General features: G+C 46.2%; 3 protein-coding genes across 7 annotated transcripts in view; 2 read left to right on the top strand and 1 right to left on the bottom strand.

Annotated features, from left to right (window-relative positions):
* The window catches only part of FAM227A (family with sequence similarity 227 member A), a 96276-nt gene extending 91370 nt beyond the window's left edge, over positions 1-4906 (bottom strand). For 2 of the 3 annotated variants that reach the window (XM_058568357.1, XM_058568358.1), the window contains exon 1: positions 4694-4906. In XM_058568357.1, coding sequence (XP_058424340.1) covers positions 4694-4802 — 109 coding nt within the window. In that variant the 5' untranslated portion in view covers positions 4803-4906. Of the gene's footprint in view, positions 1-1443; positions 1680-4693 lie in introns of all 3 variants that reach the window. The other variant, XM_058568359.1, reaches the window with a different exon arrangement.
* A 341-nt stretch (positions 4907-5247) lies between these two features.
* On the top strand, positions 5248-13537 carry CBY1 (chibby 1, beta catenin antagonist). Of its 3 annotated transcripts, none has more exons than XM_058568353.1 (6): positions 5248-5352; positions 6570-6688; positions 9587-9702; positions 10639-10744; positions 10825-10943; positions 12807-13537. In XM_058568353.1, exons 2-6 carry the CDS (start codon positions 6610-6612, stop codon positions 12885-12887), a joined length of 501 nt encoding a protein of 166 aa, XP_058424336.1. In that variant the 5' UTR covers positions 5248-5352; positions 6570-6609; the 3' UTR covers positions 12888-13537. The 3 variants fall into 3 exon arrangements, with proteins under 3 accessions (XP_058424336.1, XP_058424337.1, XP_058424338.1); XM_058568354.1 differs by having other exon boundaries at positions 5253-5352; positions 6573-6688; XM_058568355.1 differs by lacking the exon at positions 6570-6688 and having other exon boundaries at positions 5275-5352.
* Positions 13538-17839: 4302 nt separating this feature from the next.
* On the top strand, positions 17840-19928 carry TOMM22 (translocase of outer mitochondrial membrane 22). The gene is made up of 4 exons (XM_058568356.1): positions 17840-17965; positions 18276-18394; positions 18842-18959; positions 19192-19928. Exons 1-4 carry the CDS (start codon positions 17855-17857, stop codon positions 19264-19266), a joined length of 423 nt encoding a protein of 140 aa, XP_058424339.1. The 5' UTR covers positions 17840-17854; the 3' UTR covers positions 19267-19928.
* The last annotated feature ends 286 nt before the right edge of the window (positions 19929-20214 follow it).

Raw genomic sequence — 20214 nt, 5'->3', positions numbered from 1 at the left:
TAATTATAATCTCAGTGTATGCCTATTTTACTACTCCGACTTCTCATCCACTCATTATTATGATCATTTTCCATACGGCTAAATAATCTTCATAACATTTTAAGTGGCATTATATGAATCCATTTAAAGGATGAAGTCTTAATACACTTAACTGTTCCTTGGCTATTGAATATTTAAGTTGTTCACAATTTTTTGCAATTATAAATAATGCTGTGATGCACATAGTCACACAGAGAGCTGTTTCCATATTTTGGATGATTCCTTTAAGAGAGATTTTCAGGTGAGAGATGACGGGGTCAAAAGGTACCTCAACCTCGTTTATCACTGTTGAAATCTCTGCTCAGTTTGATGGCCTCTCTTGTTACCCTCTCTACGTTTGCATTTATTTCTGTCTCAGCCTCAACAGGTCTAGGATATATCCTTTGTAAAAGCCCCATAATCCTATCACTCCTCACTCCTTCACATAAAGCAAGGTCCACTCTGACTTCCATTACCCTCAAGTGTTCTTACAAATCGGAGGATACTTGACCAATGAAGATGCCAAGGAGGGATATGATGAATCGTAGAAAGTGAGATGGATTAGTCAGGTTGAGACAAGTGTGAGATTAAGTAGGAAAAAGGGAACATCAGAAAAAGACCCGGGAAAGTGAGACCCTGAAGCAGATCCTGATGGGATCACACTTGTGCTCATCTTGAGAAGGGTTTCTGAGAGGCAGGGAAGGCGAGAGGATGCAAGGGGACACGTGCAGCATGACTTGAAGGTAAATGAGCTCTTTACAAGATGGCAAGACCTGGGGTTATTTATAACCTGAGAGGACTATTTGCTGGATGAGCTCTACAGTCCTCCAGAGATGGGATTCTGTGGGTCCCTGGGATGCACGTAAGGGTCAGAAATGAGATGAGGGTCAGTGAAGGCAGGCCCAGAGAAGTAAGATGCTGGTGCAGCCTGGAGGATGTCAGAAGGGGCAAACTCTGGGCCCAGGCAGAAGCGCTGGTGGTGAGAAGAGGTGAGGGCAAGTGCAGGAAGAAAAAAAAAAAGTTGGGTCTTAATTAAGCTCACTTGTTTGAGGGTAGAGGGCTGGACTGTGACTTCTTAGTTGCTACCTATAACTATAATTCTTTGGAAGGTAGAAGGGAAAAAAGGAGACAATGAAAAAAAATGAGTTTTTTTTTCTCTTCTTCCCCATTCTTTCAACACATATTTCTAGTACTTCTTCCTTTTGGGTTTTTTCTGATTATCTTAGTAAAACAAACTCACGTCAAACAATCCTTTGCTGTCTCAAATTCTTTTAGAGGATAGGTAAGACTTAAGTAATTGAAAAAGATTAACGAAAGTAGGAGGAACGAGCTAATAAGTAATGAGTGTTATAGACTTGAGCACGGGTTACACCTCTGCAGCAGGCGTATCTGGTCTCGATTATACAGGGCACCACAGAAGGATACAGGGTGGATTATCCTCCATATTCTTCCTCATAGCATTCTTCATTGCGTTCCGTGCAACGACTGAGACAGCCAGGTGCTCATCCACTGGCACCAGTGGCAAGGCGGTGACATTGATAATATCCATCTTCCTGAAAAAAGCCATTGTCCAGTTTCCTGTAAACTGATGAACAGTAAGTTTCCACTTTTAAGAGCCTCTCATTTCTCACTCTGATCTTGTTCTCTGTTCAACCAGCCTCCTGGAAATCACAAATAGTATAGAACCATCTTAGAAAACACAACCATGCTCATCTGGTAAGCAGGGCTGATGGCGAGGCACATGTTGCACGCAAGATAGAGAATAAGAAGCCCATTCTTAACAGGATCTCAAGGCATATATACTTTTTCCTTCTACCCCTGATGAAAACTGTTCTAATTTTAAAAGTAAGGAGAGTAGAATGCTGGAAAGCCCAGTGCTCCAGACCACCCGGCAAGCCAACTTCCAAATTAGAAATCAAATCAAATCTCTTTGTCTCTCTGAGCCTCACCTGGAAAGTCAGATTTGAATTAGGTTCCGAAGACCCTTTTCAGCTCTCAGATGCTATGATTTTATGATACAGGTCCATCTCCTCAGCATGAGGCTCCTGATTACCTGAGGCTTTCTGCTCCCTCTCAGAAAACTGGCCCCATCACTACTCTTCCTCCTGGATTTGGAACACTCTGGCCAGGCTGCTCTCCTGGGTCCTTGCTTACTGGCCAGGAGTTCATCACTATCGTTTGCAAGTCCTCCATGTCCAGAGCCTGGTGGTATAGGTCTGGTTATAATGAAGTAAAAGACTGAGATCTGCCCTCAAGAAGCTCATACAGAGCCAGCCCTGATGTCCTAGTGGTTAAAGTTTGGCACACTCCGCTTCGGTGGCCTAGGCCTGGTTCCCAGGCACGGAACCACACCACTCATCTGTCAGTAGCTATGCTGTGGTGGTGGCTCACATAGAAGAACTAGAAGGACCTACAACTAGAATATACAACTAAATATGTTTTGAGGAGGGAAAAAAAAAAGAGAGAGAAGAAGATTGGCAACAGATGTTAGCTCAGGGCGACTCTTGCCCCCCCCCCCCAAAAAAAAGCTCATTCATAATGGAAGGAGAGAGAAAAGGTAGAGTTTGGTGGAAAAAATTAACCCAGCTGCCTTTTCACAAGCCTCCTTTCCTGTCCTTAGGTTCAGCCTTCTGCTCTGACCATTTCTCCCCAGCTGTGCATCCTATATGCCTGCCCCACTGAACCTCTTCCTGGTCCCTGCCATGCTGTGATTTGTGCCTCTATGCCTTTGCACATGTTGTTCCCTCGATTCAATGCTCAGCCTAGGTGATATATTTTTTGAAAAACCTTCTTGAATTGCTGCAGGTCACTAGTACCACTCCTCCTCCATGAAGCCCAGGATTCTGTTTTCACCCCTCTCTTACAGCACTTACGGCATGGAACTGGAATTATTTGTTTCTACATCTTTATCCATTAGGCAAATTACTCCCTGGGGATTAGGTTCACGCAATATTTGATTCCATCTTAGACTCACTTGCCACACTTCTTTCTAGTCCAAAGGCCCTCCATTTTGGACTGTCCCAAGTCAGCTGGATTGTAGCAAAGGCTGGCCCAGGCCCAGGCCAACACTATTTCCTCCCTCCCGCTCCTGGTCTTTAGTCATACAGGCAAGGGGAAGAGGGTAAAGAGGAGGCAGGCGCATTTTAGGGCTTCTCACTTTCCTCCCACCCACTCCCCAGCGTGACCAGAAAACTACCACATGTTCTCTGAAAAGCCAGGCTTAGAGTGACACTGTCAAGAAGCCTCTTGCTTTAGCTTAACATTATTATTCATGCCTAATGGGAGAATTGAATAGTATGCTTCTTAAGAGAAATGTTTAAAATATACACTCTGTTCCCTTTTGAATTTTTCATCATACCATTTTAGGATAAGTATGCTCTGAAACATGCTAAGTTTTTACTGTCACTAAAAGGAGGGGGAAGAAAACTAACTTCACTGAATATCTACACCCTGCCAAGCACTGTGCTATGTGCTGGGGGCAGATGAGTGGAAGAGGAAAGAACGTTCTGCCCTCAAGGAGCACACAGTCTGGCAACTGAGATTTGAATGTCCCCTGTTTCAAGTTAACATGTTTTAACTGAAACATGTTAAACAAGTTAAAACAATGCTGACTTTGGAGTCAGACAGATTTTGGTTGAGGTTAACCTTCAGCCATTCAATGACTGTTTACTGAGTGCCTAAAACAAGCCAGCAGTGCTCCTACTGGGGATAGGAGGGTGAGCTAGACCAGACTTGATTCCTGCCCTAATGGAGCTTACATCTACTAGGGGAGATCTGCCATAATCAAACAATTCTAAAAATAATTGTGAATTATAACTGTGACCACTGCTTTGAAGGGAGGTACACAGTGCTGAGACAGCATAACAGTGACCTGGTCAACATGGTCAAGGCTTGACGGAAGATTAGGAGTTAATTAGATAAAGGGGCAGGGAAAATACCACCCAAGCAGAGGGGAGCAAGGTAGAAAGGTAGGAAAAGGCTAGACCTGTGCATCACAGTAGCCACTGGCCACATGTGACAACCGAGTCCTTGGTATCTGGTTAGTGTCACTGAAGAACTAAAATTTTAATTTTAATTAATTTAAATTTTAAAACTGAAGCAGTATAAATTTAAATATATTGATTATATGTTGAAATAATAATATTTGAGACAAGAGTTAAATAAAATATTATTCAAATTAATATCACCTCATTTGTTTCACTTTTTAGAATATGACTACTAGAAAATTCTAAATTACATATGTGGCCCACATTGTTTCCATAGGACAGTGCTGGGCTAGACTGTGCAGACTTTGGTTCTAGGACGTGAAACTCTCCCCTTTTAAGTGCAGTGAGGTGTAGTTGGTAGAAAATTGGACTTGGAGCCGGAGACCCATGGGTCCTGCCCCTCACTGGATGGATGACCTGGTGCATCCATAGGCACTCAGTAAATATCCCTTGAATGGCCCTGAGTGTCTTCATTTATCAAATGGAACCAATAACACACACAGTTAGCACTTTAGGAGATCTAGAGTTAATTCTCGAGTAGTTCTCTGCCCCTTGCTCACTGTGCAACCTTGAAGCGGTCCCTGGGCCTGTTTCCCCTCCTTGTCGAAGCAGATGAAAGTTGGGGCGTGGAAAGGGGGCAAGCCTGCGGAGGCGGGCAGGGCCGATCACCGTCCGTCTGTTCGTCTTACCTGAAGACATCGGCGGAATCCGACGAAGTCGGAGTCGGTTCCGCCACGGGTCCCTCAGGGGACCCTGCAAAATTCTGGATGGGACACCCGGCACCCGTTGCCCCCACATCCACGTAAGGGGTGCCCGTTGCTTTGTGGCCGGGGAGGTGGCAGAGGAGGAGGGACGTCGGGGAGAGGCCCATTTTGCTACTGTGAGTCCCCGCGTACGCGCAGCCACCACTTTCCCCCAACAATGGAACCGTCGCCAGCAGCGGTGTCCGCGGGACGCCGTTACCACGGCGACGGCCCCCCAGGCCGGGGAGACCAGACTAATGGGTGTGTGGGGAAGGTGGGTTTAGCTCGTCGTCCTAGCGTGTAGCCTGGGGCGTGTACATGACCCCAGAAGACAGTCCTTTTGTGGAGTCCATCTAACACATCGAGGGCCGTCCTCAAGCATCTTTGGAGCTTCGCGTGGGCTCGCGTTGAGGACCCAGCTGCTCCCGGCCCCCCGCCCGTCTCGGTGGTAGAGTCCGGGGCGGGGCTGCGCGTGCGCGCGGAGTGCGGGTGGGGGGCGGTGGAGCGTCCTGTGAGCCGTGGTCGCAGTAGGTGACGCGGCCCCGGGTGGGCCGCTTCTGGAGGTGTCGGGGTGCGATTGGACCCCGGTCTCCGGGGTTGGTCAGGTACGTCTGCGAGCCCAGCGTTCCTCCAGGGCCCGACGAGGGGTGGGACGCCCGGCGTTAGCCAGGGACCCGGGGCCTCCCCGCAGTTGCAGCGGCCGAGGGCGGGGGGGCGCGGAGGCTGGGTTCGCGCCAGGCCGTCACTGCCCTTCTCGAAGCTTGTGTCCTCAACTGTAAATCGGCGTAGTAGTTCCTCCCCGTAACTAGGCTTGAGGGTGATTAAATGAGGGCGTGCGAGTGGACGTTTGTCACTACCGTTAGTTGAGTCCAACAGCCCTGGGTGGCCGGGTCCTTGCGCGGCATGTGCTTGACTGGCCCTGGACTCGCTGGGGGACGTGTATCTCTTTGAGAATCCGCTGAAAGCCGAAGACTGCGCCCTCATCTTCTTGTTAGATTAAAATCAGATAATGTATTTCATGGCCCATTGCAAACTGTAAAGCAGAATGTGTGGGAGGTCTTTTCAGGTCAGTCCATATACAGCTGTCTCATTGTCTGGCACTCTAGTATTCCGTTATGAGAATGTGCCACAATGTATTTGGCTACACCAACCATTGGTAGACAATTTAGATTGTTTCATATTTTTCACTGTTACCAACAATAGAGAAAATTTGTGTGACCATGTCCAATTCTTTCTGGAGGATAAATTTTTAGAAGTAGATTTGCTGGCCAAAAAGTATGCACATTTATAATTTTACTAGGTTTTGCCTAATTGCCCTTGAAAGAATTATAGCATCTTATGTTTCCACCAAGAGTAAATGAAAGTGTCCTTTACTCCACACCCTCACCAGTATTGGATATTATTCATTTTTTAAATTTTACCAATATGATGGATGAAAATGCTTCTTTCTGTGATGTACCGCACAACTTATTAATACAAGGATAATTTGATATATACCTTTAGCCAACTGATCATGGCTGTGGACCTTGGGAAAATTGGTTAACTTCTCTGAGCCCTAGTTTTCTTATCTCTGATATGGATGGGACAATCCCTACCTAGTGGGGTTGCTGCAAGGAATAAAAGAAATAGATGCAGCATGCCCAGCATTGGGCCCAACCCATAGTGGAAACACAGGAAGTGATGTTAGTTTTTGTTACTGTGCCCTTTTGTTTTTTGTGAGTTAAAATCTTTCTTCCTGGATGTTCCCGTTTTGTTCTTGTTCTGCCCTCTACAGACTTAAGATTAATTGTCGTCCCTCTTCTACCCTTTTTCTTTTTTCCAGCAGAAACAATGCCAGGGCCTTCCACTGTGTTTTGGATGACATGCTAGGACAGCTTCAAACTCCCTCAGCATCTTGGTCTCCACCGCTGTCCTGTCCGCCACCAAGCTGGAATCACTCTGGTTTGTCCAAGTACTAAAGTGTTGTGCCCAGGCCCAAATGCCATCCCCTAGGTTGTTGGTCTACTGCTGTTTTCAATTACAAACACACACCTAGCCATAAAACTCTCATGAGCACACACGCATAAATATCTTCATATTTACTTATTTATAAATCATATATACATCTGTATTGTATATCGTAAAACCTCCAAAGAAGCTTCTAAACTTTTTTTTAAAAGTATTTCAGATGCCATTCTTTTTTTTTTTTTTTAAAGATTTTATTTATTTATTTATTTTCCCCCAAAGCCCCAGCAGACAGCTGTATGTCATAGCTGCACATTCTTCCAGTTGCTGTATGTGGGACACGGCCTCAGCATGGCCAGAGAAGCGGTGCGTCGGTGCGCGCCCGGGATCCGAACCCGGGCCATCAGCAGCGGAGCGCACACACTCAACCGCCAAGCCACGGGGCCGGCCCATAAACTTTTATCATTAATTTTAGTGATATTAATTTCTACATCACTGAAAACAGCACAGTTCTTCTTCATGTTCTCATTGAATACACGTCTTGTTAACTGTGATGGAGTCATACTATGAATTCTCTTTTAATGATAGTTTATATAAAACCTTGTTTCATAGTGTTGAGAAGCTCCCTCTTTTTTGGGCCAACTTCTTGTCAGATACAGTGAACTCACTGCTGTTTTCATCTCATCACGTAGTGAAGGAAGATTTTAGACCCAGGAGTAGGAAAAGCGAGAGCTCTGCTTCTTCCTTTTTGCTCAGTTGTGCTTTCGTTATTGTTACTTTCAGTCTACAGTTTCTTAGAAGGAATCTTTTTAAGCTACTTGTGTGTTATAAGTTAAAATTGGGTAATATATGGGAAGAAATGAACCTTGACCCTTGTCTCACACCATATTCAAAAATTAATTCCAGAGGAATCGTAGTCCTAAATATGAAAGCTAAAACAATAAAATTTCCAGAAGTTAATATATGAAAATATTATGACCTTGGAGTAGGCAAAAATTTTTTAAATAGGACACAAAAACAGTAATCATTAAAAAAAAAATTGATGTCAAATTCCATTAAAATTAAGAACTTCTCTAATCAAAAAGAAACCAATAAGAAAGCAAAAAGGCAAGTTCCAGACTGGGAGAAGATATTTTCAGTATTTTCTATATATAAAACAAAGGACTTGTATTCAGCGTATATAAAGAACCCTTACAAACCCTTAAAAAAAATGATGGACGGGGGCTGGCCCCATGACTAAGTGGTTAAAGTTCTGCACGCTCCGCTTCGGCGGCCCAGGTTCGTGGGTTCAGATCCCAGGTGCAGACCTACACCACTCGTCACCCATGCTGTGGTAGTGTTCCACATACGAAATAGAGGAAGATTGGCACAGATGTTAGCTCAGGGCAAATCTTCCTAGTGAAAAAAAAAAAAAGATGGACAACCCGGTAGAAAAATGGCAAAAGACTGGAACAAGCATGTCACAAAAGAAGGTATCCAGATGTCCAATGAGTATATGAAAAGTTACTTAATTGTTACTTAATTTAATTAGTTACTGGGGAAAAGCAAATTAAACACATAAGGCAATACCACTACATACCTACCAGAATGGATAAAATGAAAGAGATAGGAAATGCCAAATGTTCACGAGGATCTCTCGTACACTGTTGGTAGGAGTATAGATTGGTACAACCACTCTGAAAAATCATTTGGCAGTATTTACTAAAGCTGAATTTATGAATGCTCTATGACTCAACAATTCCACCCTAGGTATAGAAGCAGAGAAGTATACTTATGTGTATAGAAGTACACGTCCAGGCATGTTCTCAGCAGCACTATTTTGAATAGACAAAAACTGGAAACAGCCAAAACATCTACTTCATGCTGTAGAATATTTTACTGCAGTGCGAACAAACAAATTACAACTACATACAACGACAGATAAATCTCACAAACATGATATTGAGCAGAAAAACAGACACAAAAGAGGATATAATGTATGAGTTCATGGATATAAGGCTGTTGGGCGAGGCTTGTGGGGTGATGAAATGTTCTGTATCCTGATCTGGAGGGTGGCTACACAGGTCTGTGTGTGTGTGGTAAAAACTCATGAAGCCATACACTTATGATTTGTATACTTTTCTATGTTTATGTTATACATAAATATACAAAAAAATTTACTTCTCCTCCCTCCGTTGCCCAAAAAAAAAGGGCAGTGTCAGTAAATCTACTTAAGTGGACCCGTGTGAGTTGCAATAGGTTGCATAACGCTGAAAGCAAAGTATGGCTGCCATTGTCAGCTCTGCCATGTTGTGGGCCACCTCCTTCCTCCGAATACCTCACTTGCCATACAGGACAGGTGCCCTTCTGACATGTGGACTGAGGCACTATTATCAATCCAAAGGTGCAGTATAGGTATAGCTTCATTTGTTTACGACAGAGAAGATGCAGAGGCTCTTGCCCCAGGTGTGAGTCTTACCCGTGTACAGGAATACGTCAGGATTGCATTCCTTCTCTAGACTGTAAGTCTGGTGATGCTGACTTGTGACAAAACTTAAGACAGGCAAGTTAGGCACTTGCCTGTGGTTAACATAAACTGTAGAGCCACAGAGCCCTGCATTTAAATACTATCTTCTACTTAAGACCTTAGTCTTTCTAAACCTCATCTGTCAAATGGGGATAATAAGAGGAGCTAATCCAAGGGTGGTTGGGAGGGTTATGAGATATTGCATGCAAAGGTGTTAGCATACTGCCTGACACATAGTGAGCATTATTGATTATAATAATAGTGAGCATGGGAGCTCTTACCAGGACTGCTAACAGCCACATGAAAAGATGTGTGTTTTCATGATTACAGGACAGTGGCATAAGGTCACTGACCCAATTGTTTGTACCCTTGACTTTTTCTGGCCCTAGGAGGAGGGAGCATTGACCTTTCCTTCATCAGACCAAAGATGCCTCTCTTTGGGAATACATTCAGTCCAAAGAAGACACCCCCTCGGAAGTCTGCTTCTCTCTCCAACCTGCATAATGTGAGTGTCTGTGCTGGGCTCAGCCTGGTGTGCAGGGGGACTGGAGCATCAAGCTGGGTCTCTTATGGAAAGTGTGGTCCTCCAGAGGCATCCTCGTAGGAGGGCATCCTTTTAATTCATATTATTGCTATTGCTAAAGACGTTTTTTAACTCCTATTTGGGAATTATTGTTAGAGCTTATTCAAGAACCTAATAAGACAGTTGATCTCATTATGGTTTTTGGCTCCAAATGTTATTATCCAATTTGACTTCCCTTTATTCCCATGACTTGGCCAGGAATCAATTTTAGTCATGTCTAAGAATCAAATTCATTCTCAAAGGATGATGTTTTGCCACCATTAATGGCGTTCAGAAGGATATGTCACGGCTCCAAAGGCAGTTTCCAAGCTCCTTGAAGGCAGAGCTGGTTGCATTCATTTCTGAATACCCAGTACTGGCCCTGATGCAGAGTGGGTGCTCAGTGAGTTGTAGAAACGTTGGGAAACACATTAAAGAACAGTTACCACTACTAATTGGGCGTTAGCATTTTATGCTTTTTCCATGACATCTATAACTCCATAGTAAGCAAATGATAACTTAGAGGCTTATTACATTTAAAAAGGATTTTTCACTTTATTAAAAATTTACAGTAGGATTTTTTAAACTGTTAAGTGCCCAGTAGGTGTAAAATAATTCGGTTTACAAATTTCAGCATATATAGCTTTCCTGGAAAACATCTATTGTATAAAGTGGTACATTTCTTCTCTCTTATAGTTTAAAAGTTTTTGTTGTACCTTGTTTGATTTTGTGACTTTTTAAAAAAGTATTAAGTGTGCCAGGTAATAATTAGAGAAAAGGAATGAGTTGTTGGGGTTATATAGTGAGTGGAAGAGGTGCTGGGTCCAGCGCCTGTGTGCTTTGGCCTCCTGAAGCTGGCATGCAGTGTCTCACCTGCAGCTGGATCGGTCGACCCGGGAGGTGGAGCTGGGCCTTGACTATGGAACCCCCACTATGAACCTGGCGGGGCAAAGCCTGAAGTTTGAAAATGGCCAGTGGATAACAGGTGGGCTTATTTCCTGCCATTTTGTCCAAAATTGTAGAAGGAAACCCCCGTTGTGACTGGTGGCTCTGCCCTTCCCCCAGAGACTGGGATTAGTGGAGGTGTGGACCGGAGGGAGGCTCAGCGCCTCCGGAGGCGGAACCAGCAGTTAGAGGAGGAGAACAATCTCTTGCGGCTGAAAGTGGACATCCTGCTGGACATGGTGAGCCAGGCAATGGGATGGGATGCCTGGGCTTTCCTTTTGGGGGGCTCCACCTCGAGTCATTGCAGCCAGCTGATACCTCGAGTGCCAGTTTGCCCAGGTAAGTTGCTTTGAATCCAAAGATACAAAGCAGACCCAGTCCCTACCCTCAAGGGCTCCCAGTCTAGCGGGGAGATGGACAGTAAACATAATGACAGTGCCTCATCTAAGAGTAACAGTTAGTCTGTATGGGGCCTGGCGTCAGCACGTGAGAGAGAGAAAGTAATTCTCTCGAGTGAGGAGGGCATCACAGAGGAAGGGAAGTTTGAGCTGAATGTGGAAGGATAAAGGGAGGAATGGAGATTGGGCTGAAGGCATTCCAGGAAGAAGGATAGTCTGCTCGTGGCTTGGAGGTGTCTCATACTAAGTAGGCATTAGTCAGTGCCCGGACCTGCTGAGGGGCACACTCTGCCTTGGCATCGGTTTCTTGTGGCTGTTAAAAACCCACCTGTTGGGGCCGGCCCAGTGGCTAGCAGTTAAGTTTGCATGTTCCACTTCGACAGCCTGGGGTTCACTGGTTCGGATCCTGGGAGCGGACCTACTCACTGCTCATCAGGCCATGCTGAGGCGGTGTCCCACATAGAAGAACTAGACGTACCTACTAGGATATACAACTATGTACTGGGGCTTTGGGGAGAAAAAAGAAGAAGAGGAAGATTGGCAACAGATGTTAGCTCAGGGCCAGTCTTCCTCAAGAGAAATTAAGTAAATAAATAAAATAAATCCTTAAAAAAAAAACCCACCTGTTGGGCCTAGAGATGCGGGTGAAGATTGATTGAGAGGCAGGAGAGCATACACAGGAGTGGTGAAGAGCATCTGTTCTGGAGCTAAACTGCCTGCTTCCTTGCCCAGCTCCACCACTGGCTGTGTGACTTTAGGCAAGTTACGTAACTGCTCTGTGTGGAGAAACTTAGTTTCTTCAGCAATAAAATGGGCATGATAATAGGATCTACCTCGTAGTGAGTTAATAATACAAATATTGCTTGGGAAGTGTAGCTCATTTTACAGTGAGCTCACCTCTGCTTTAGAGAATTTCTCTCTCTGTCCCTGTCTTGAGTGTCTTCCACCTGCTACTCTAAAGTCCACTGAAAGATCCTGATAGGGAAAGGGGCATTCTTTTTCAAGCCTTTTTTCCCCAGTCACCATCATTTGAGCTCAGAAGCAACTCAGACCCTAATCCTTTAGCCTTAGAATCACCAAGATCTGGGGCTGGCCCTGTGGCTTAGCGGTTAAGTGCACGTGCTCCGCTACTGGCCGCCCAGGTTCAGATCCTGGACGCGCACAAACACACCACTTGTCTAGCCATGCTGAGGTGGCGTCCCACATACAGCAACTAGAAGGATGTGCAACTATGATATACAACTATCTACTGGGGCTTTGGGAAGAAAAAGGGAAAAAAAGGAGGAGGATTGGCAATAGATGTTAGCTCAGGGCCGGTCTTCCTCAGCAAAAAGAGGAGGATTGGCATGGATGTTAGCTCAGGGCTGATCTTCCTCACAGAAAAAAAAAAAAAAAAGAATCACCAAGATCTGCCTCTTTCATCCCCTAAGCCTAAGGCCTGCTGTCCTAACTCAGTGAGTGCCATGCAATCCTAGGAGATCAAAAATGTTGATAGAGTGGACTGTGAATGTTCTTCAGGTATCTGAGACTCTGGGTCGTCAGGTGGTGACATTCTGCCCGGTTACAAAGGGGTTCCCATCGTGGAGGCCGGCTGTGTTAGAGACATGCCAGGGGGCCTTTCCCCAGGCGCAGGGCTGGCCTTGCAAACCTAAAATATAGCCCGGAAATGTCCTTCTTTATAATGCTCTGCTGCTTCACTTTCAGCTCTCTGAGACCACTGCTGAATCCCACTTAATGGAGAAGGAACTGGATGAATTGAAGAGTGTCAGCCGGAGGAGAAAATGAAGACCCCAAAGACATTAGTTAGAAGAATAGGGAGAAACCCATTGATCAGAGAAGTAGGATGTGGCTGAGGGTTTTCTTTAGCCACTAGTGGATTAGGTCCTGGGAGAGAGTATCATATAATGGGGCTAAAAGGCACTGGCACCCTTGGGTTGGCAATAGGAAGGTGACAACATAATGGAGGACACCAGGATTCCAGGCCAGGGGGTATGTAGGAATGTACTCTGGCTGCACGGCACAGGGAGGCCAGTCTGTAAACCAGGTCTCAGGGAGGTCTGGGGTGATGGTAAGACTTTGGGTGCTCTCCAGTCACTCAACATACAAATGCACGTGTCCCAGCTTCCCCCTCATTGGACAGACACTGTTGGGAGAAGCAGCTGGAGTTCATCATCTCGTTCCCTCACGTTGGTGTTTGGAGTGTGGCTCCAGTTCTAAAGAGCCCGGCATGAGGGGGTCTCAGACAAGCAGCTCTCCTGGTTCTCTGCCCTCAGTCCACTCTCTCTGTCCTTTAAAGAATACTCGTTCCCCAAATCATGACCTCGTCAGGCTTCAGCTTCTCAGCAGCAAGCACCAGCCTTCCACAGCAACACTATATTTTTGTGCTACTTTCCTGTTTACACTACTTTTTAAAATTAAATGTTGTTAATCATCTCTCTGTGGCCAAAGTGACTGAGAAAAGAAGCAGCAGCTCTTGAAGAAGTAAATGGAGCCCGGAGTCTAAGCTTTTGTTGCTCCATCCCAAGGCAGAATTTTTAGGTTGTGGGGAAATGTCACCATTGCCGGAGAAACATTCCAGCTTCCCGAGCTGGTGGGGGAGGCTGACCTGGAACAGAAACAGTCTCTCTGCCCAAACTCCCCTGCCCTCCTCCTTTGGGGAGTTGGGACTAGCCTGGACCCGGCAGGGACCCAGTGGTTGGGCTAGGGGCTGGATTCCTAGAATGGGAATTTGTGCCTGAGTCAGTGTGAGCCGAGCTACTCTGGCTGGAGGAGGGAGCCAGCCAAAGTCAGTAAGAGGGAATCCAGCTCCAAAAGTCAAGGGGGAGGGCTTGACCTCTGCGGGTGGGGACATGGAGCCCAGGGCTTTAGACCGGGGATGGCTCCTGTGGTCAGCAGCGTCTGAACTCCTGTTACATGCCTGGGATGGGGCTCAGGATGTTGCACACATGCTCATTTCCTCCTGAGCTCAGCCTACGGAGCAGGGACTGTCAGCATGTCTGCCTGTAAAGAAGGAACCAAACTCCAGGAGGTTCAGAAACTGTCTAGGGTCATACAGCAGAAGTGTGGGAGGCTGTTGATTCCCAGCCCACGGTGAAAGAGGAGCTGGGTGGGGGACTGCCTCGAATGGAGGCTGCTGTTTGTAGTTCATCCTTAGGACCAGCTCTTAGGGGGGTTGGATAGAAACAGCTCCAGCCCATAACCTTACTTTCTGATATAGGAGAGAATGATTCAGAAGAAATTGGAGAGGGATGCAAATATATGCAGGATGTCAATCTTCAGGTGCAGACAAGAGGAGCAATGAGAGTTGGCTTGTTCCTAGACCAGTGTCATTAGCAACCATTCACTGAGCACCCTTGACGCCAGGCACCTATTTCTAATTCTCAGGAGAATTCTTCAAGTTTGTTATCATCATCCCCTGCTTTTAGATGAAGAAAGGAGCCTAGCAGAGTGACACAGCTGGAAGAGATGGAGCCAGGACTGAAACCTTGGGAATCCTGAGGGGCAGGTTTGGTTGTTACAATGACGTGTGTCCCCCTCCATACCACCATTGGCACCTGCGGGGCTGGAGCCAGTATATGGGACAGTTCTGCAGTGAAGAAGGACTTTTATTTTGAATGATAAGAGAAGCAAGCCATTGGTGAGTTTGAGCAGAGGAATGCTATATAGATTGACTTGTTTTGTAAAAGGATCCCCCTGGCTTCCCTGTGGTGAGAAGAGACTGAAGGGGGCAAAGCTGGGACCAAGGAGGTGGCAGTAGAGGTGAAGTGGTCAGATTCTAGACATGAGTTGAAGGTGCAGCCCACCAGTGTCTGCTGATGGATGTGGAGTGTGAGCAGAGTCAAGGATAATCCTATTAATGACAGTATAAAGAAAAGGGGAAAAGTCACCTATATCTCACCACCCTAAGCCTTGTTTTTTTCCCACTGAGATGCTTTATACTTTCAAGATCTTACCTTGTAGTCAGATATATCCTTCAGGTTCTGGCTAAAATGCTTCCTTCTCAAAGCCTTTATTAACCAAATCTATTACTTATGAGGCAGCCAAGTAAATAGTGCTCTCTACTTGACAGTTATCATCCCTTGTAATCGCTGCAGCGATTTTGTGAATGTCTGTGCTGAGTGTCAGATGAGGGAAGAACTGTTACTGAAGAGCTGAGACAGAGAGTTCTGTGGATGTGAGGGAGTGAGTGCAGGATTAGAGGCAATAATCAGAGGAAATTTTACAGTTTGGGGCCTAGCAAGGGGAGCCATATGCACAATTGTACACATATGGGCTAATGTGCACAGTATGTTTTATGGGAGAGGGAGTTTATAGCTTTTTTAAGATTCTCAAAGAGATCTATGCCCTCCACCGACCCAAGTTAAGAACTGTTATCCTATCAGTTTCCAATTCTGACAGCACAGAAACAGGAAAGGTGGAAATCATGGACTTGAGGGATGGGGACTGAGAGGAGCTAGGGGACTGGGTTCTAGAACACCCCATCTCCATCCAAATGGCAGAATCATCTTTGCGCCCAGCATGGGGCATCCTCACTCACTTGGTGGCACTCTTGTCCCCTTGTCCTTTGTGACCCCTGGCCTGGTGTCAGTCTTACCGTATGTCGTCTTTGTTGCCACTGAGCGTTTCTCCTTGAAACCTTCAGTGAAGCCACACTCCTCCAGTTTTCCTCCTTCCTTCCGGCAGCTCCTCCCTGAACCTCTTGGGATGGGAGAAGAAGGCTCCCCTTCTCCCTTGACCTTTTTTGGGGGATTTTTTTTGATAGTTCTGATTTTTTGTTTTTAATTTAAAACATTTTTTTTGTTCTGGCAAAATACACAACATAAAATTTACCATCTTAACCATTCTTAAGCATACAGTTCAGTGGTATTAAATACATTCATAATGTTGCACAGCCATCACCACCATCCATCTTCATAACTCTTCGTCTTGTAAAACTGAAACTCTGCACCCATTAAACACTAACTCCCCATTTCCTCCTGTCCCCTGGCGAGCACCATTCTACTTTCTGTCTAGCATTTTGACCAAGTACCCCCCTAACCTTTAAATGTCTGATTCCACGGGCTTTGTCCTGTCTTCTCACTCTGCCTTTTCTAGATCATCTCGTCTACTCCTGAGGCTTTGAATACTTGGCACTGCATGATTCCCAATATTTTTTCTTATCCCTTGACAACTTTATAATTATTGAAAGAGCTTTTTTAGCCTTAAACATGGTTTTTAAAAAATCATGTATTGCTCTTGTGAATAGAAAGAAAATTAATTGGTTAAAGTTTTCCTAAAACTTCTTCACATTAACATTGTGACTTTCCACTTGGAGTCATTGATGTCTGTTCTTTCCATGTAAGATTGCCTTCTCTACCTTCAAGGGTGTTGGTCTTCCAGCATTTCTTAAAAGAGCCCGTAAAAGGATCAAAAGCCATTGGCATTGGGCTCTTAAGCTGCCCATGTATTTATGTAGAGCTAGCCTACTTTAAAAAAAAAACTTTTTAACACATGCAAAAAGCATAATTCGTAAGTGTACAGCCTGATCAATTGTCCAAATTGAACATACCAACGTAAACACTACCCAGGTCAAGAAATAGAATGTTATCTGCACCCCAGAAGCCATTCTCCTGCTCCTTCCCAAATTTTACCCTCTCCTCCTCCTCCAAGGATTAGATAGATTAGTTTTCTCAACATAGATTAGTTTTGCCTGTTTTTGAACTTTATACAATGGAGTCATACAGTAAACACCCTTCTGTGACATGAAAACTTTTTGTAGTCAGAGCTGCCCTGTCCAAAGATGAAAGGGACTGAGGACTGTGTCAGGAGGAGGTGCAAACCCCTCTGCCCCCCTCACATGGAATCACAGGATCAAGTCTCATTGCTGCGGCGTCATGCAGCCATAAGGATTGGGACGGTCCAGTCCTGAGAGACTCCATTTCCGTGGTCAGCTGGTTAAAGGTTTATACCAAATTACCCTTGTGTTAATAACTTGGGCACATTATAAAAAGAAGCATTTTCATCCATCATATAGGCAAAAAATTAAAATATGGATAATACCTAATGCTGGGGAGGGTGTGAGGAAAAGGACCCTTCTACTTACTATTGTGAAAGTATGTGATATCATAATTTCGAGGGCAATTAGCTAATACCTAGCAAAATTTTAAATGTTCATACTTTTTGGCCAGCAAACCCGCTTCTAGAAATCTGACCTCCAGAAATACTTGCAGCAACCCTGTACTGTGCCTCAATTTCCTCATTTCTAAAATGGGGATGATAGTACCAACCTCAGTAGGTTGCTGTGACACACACGCGCACACAATGCCTCGTACTTAAGTGTTAACTCTTGCCTTTCTTTTGGTACATTGGGACTGTTTACTTGCCGTTTCCCCAAAAGACCAACAAACCTCCAAATCGCTAATTTACTCCTACCAAATAACATACCTGTCAGGGAAATGAAACTGGATTAGTGTTTGTCTAAGTGTGATCCGTGGCAGACTTGTTAAAATTCAGGTGTGGGGCCCACCTTAAGCCCACTGAACAGAATTACCGCGGACGCACCTCGACTCGGTACTTGAACAAGTTTCCCAAGTGTTTCTTCTGTCCGCCGAAGTTTCGGTCGCCGCCGGAGGGCTGAAGGCAGTGAAGACCACCGGCCAGCAGGCGTCGCCCTCCCCCAGCCCTCCAGCCTCCGGCTCCCGGAAGGGCGGCTCTGCCCGTCGTCGGCGCTGCACTCGCCTCCTCTCTTCCGCTTCCGGTGTCCCCTTACCGTCATGGCTGCCGCCGTCGCCGGCCCTGGGGCTCCCCTGTCCCCGGACGAATTGCTTCCGAAAGGCGATGCCGAGAAGACTGAGGAGGAGCTGGAAGAGGACGACGACGAGGAGGTGCTGGGGCCCCGCGGGGCGGGGCGGGGAGCCAGGGTATGGCGGGGAGCGGCCCGCCCGGGGGTGTGGGCTCCGCGTGCTGGGGGATCGGGCGAGGGCGCGTCGCGGAGCCCTGAGAGGTCGGAGCCGAGGCATCTTTTCCGGGAGGCGGGGTTGGAGAGGTCGGAGCCGAGTCGTCTTACCCGGGAGGCGGGGTTGCGGGCCCCGCTGGGCCCGGGGTGCCCCCGTTCCGGGGGGCTCTGCGTGCCCCGGCGTCGAAGGGGGCGGGTTCCTGCTGCTTCAGCGAAGGTCCGCGCCTCCTCCACCACAGCTAGATGAGACTCTGTCGGAGAGACTGTGGGGTCTGACGGAGATGTTCCCGGAGAGGGTTCGGTCCGCGGCTGGAGCCACTTTTGATCTCTCCCTCTTTGTGGCTCAAAAAATGTACAGGTAAGGGACGAGGGCAAAGATATTGGGGTGTGACTGAGGTGTGAATGAACACGGTCTCTGGAGGCAGCAGACCTGGGTTGGAGGCCAGCCTGCCACCTGGATCATTGAGTGACCTTGGACTGGTAGTACCTTAACCTTTCTTGCTCTCAATTTCCTCTTCTGTAAAGGGGGGATTCTTATTGGGCAGGGTCGTTGTGAGGATCGTTTCACACTACGTGAGATAATTAACGTGTAAGTAGCTTTGTAAGAACTCAGGAGCACGTTGAAACTGCTACCACTAGATATACAGCCACCAGAACTGCTCCTCCTGTTTCGGGGAGGAGTTAGTGCAAGGGTTAGGTAGAATACACCTATCAAAAATCTTGTGGTAGCTGAGAGGTTTGGTTCCTGGTTTTCTTGGTGAAGCTGTCTTTGTGTCTCGCCATCATGGGCGCACACCCTCTGCAGGTTTTCCAGGGCAGCCTTGTGGATTGGGACCACCTCCTTCATGATCCTGGTTCTTCCTGTTGTCTTTGAGACTGAGAAGTTGCAAATGGAGCAACAGCAGCAACTGCAGCAACGGCAGGTGAGCCCAGACCCTGGGCCTTTTGCCAGTGGAAACGCAAGTTGTTTCCTTCTCCAGCACCTGGGTAGACCAGCAGTTACTGTGTGGGTAGGAACTGGGATCCGGCCTATGCTCTTTTAGGTGCCTGCCTGTGCTCTCAGCATTGTTTTTGTAGGCCTGGTCTGCTTGTTAGGTATGATGAAAATGAGAGCCCTAGGCCCGTACAATGCCTTACACTCCTCTTCTTTTCCAGATACTTCTAGGGCCTAACACGGGGCTGTCAGGAGGAATCCCAGGGGCTCTACCTTCACTTCCTGGAAAGCTCTAGATTGTTACTGCTATATTTGACCCGTCTTGGTGGGAGAAGTTTGAAAATTCAATAGTGTTTGAACTGCTGATTATTTGGAATTTTTTTTTAAACTTTGGCACATTGATCTATCTAAACCGGGTGGGGAGAATTCTTTCCACATTGTCTCATGGAGAGACTCCCAACTTGTAACTGTGCCCTCCCTGCTCTCCTGACTTACTACTTCTGTCCTCACTCTGACACCAGAGTGCAGCAATGCAGAGGGTTACTCCAGCTTTGGGCATCCCACCCCTTTCACTAAAATACTCCTGACAGCAAGATCTCCTCACTATCCCATTGTGGGGAGGAACTGATGCTATTGGGAAGGACGTACCCCTGACCATTAATGACTGTTTTGTTTTGTCTTTAAGAATGGAGATGTCGGGGAGGGCCATGTACACAATACGAGATACAAAATGCGTTACAGCTGTAGTGTAAAAGCAGCCTCTGTGAATCTCTGTATGTTGGAAAGGGGGGAGGGGAGCTGACAGCAGCGTTGACCATAGGGCTGGGCCTGTGGAGGACAGAGCAGGATGTTCTCTGCACATTTTGGCTATTAGACCTGTGTGTGTGTGTCTAAAAGAGAAAGAAAAAGTCAGTGCTCACTTTTTGTATTTAAATATTAAAAATGATTCCACCCGAAAGTGTCATCCATGTGCTTGTGATACGCTCCTCGAAATTACTTAACCATTTTAGAAGGGCAAAGACACATCCTTGCCCTCACACTTTCTCTCACCTAAGCCAGCACCACCATTTAACACTGACTGACTTGTTAGGCCCAAGTTAGTTAAATTTCCAAAAGTGAAAAAAAGTTCATTTTTGGCAAAGAACCTCATAATAGTACTCTTTGCCCTGAATTCAGGCAATCAGTTTTAGATCCACTAACAAAAGATCGGGTCTGTGTACTTGTACAGTCTACAAGGACATTAC

This window comes from Diceros bicornis, chromosome 25 (genome assembly GCF_020826845.1).
Source record: "Diceros bicornis minor isolate mBicDic1 chromosome 25, mDicBic1.mat.cur, whole genome shotgun sequence".
NCBI classification, from domain to species: Eukaryota; Metazoa; Chordata; class Mammalia; order Perissodactyla; family Rhinocerotidae; genus Diceros; species Diceros bicornis.
Note: the sequence above shows the minus strand (reverse complement) of the source record. Positions and strands in the feature narration are given on the sequence as shown.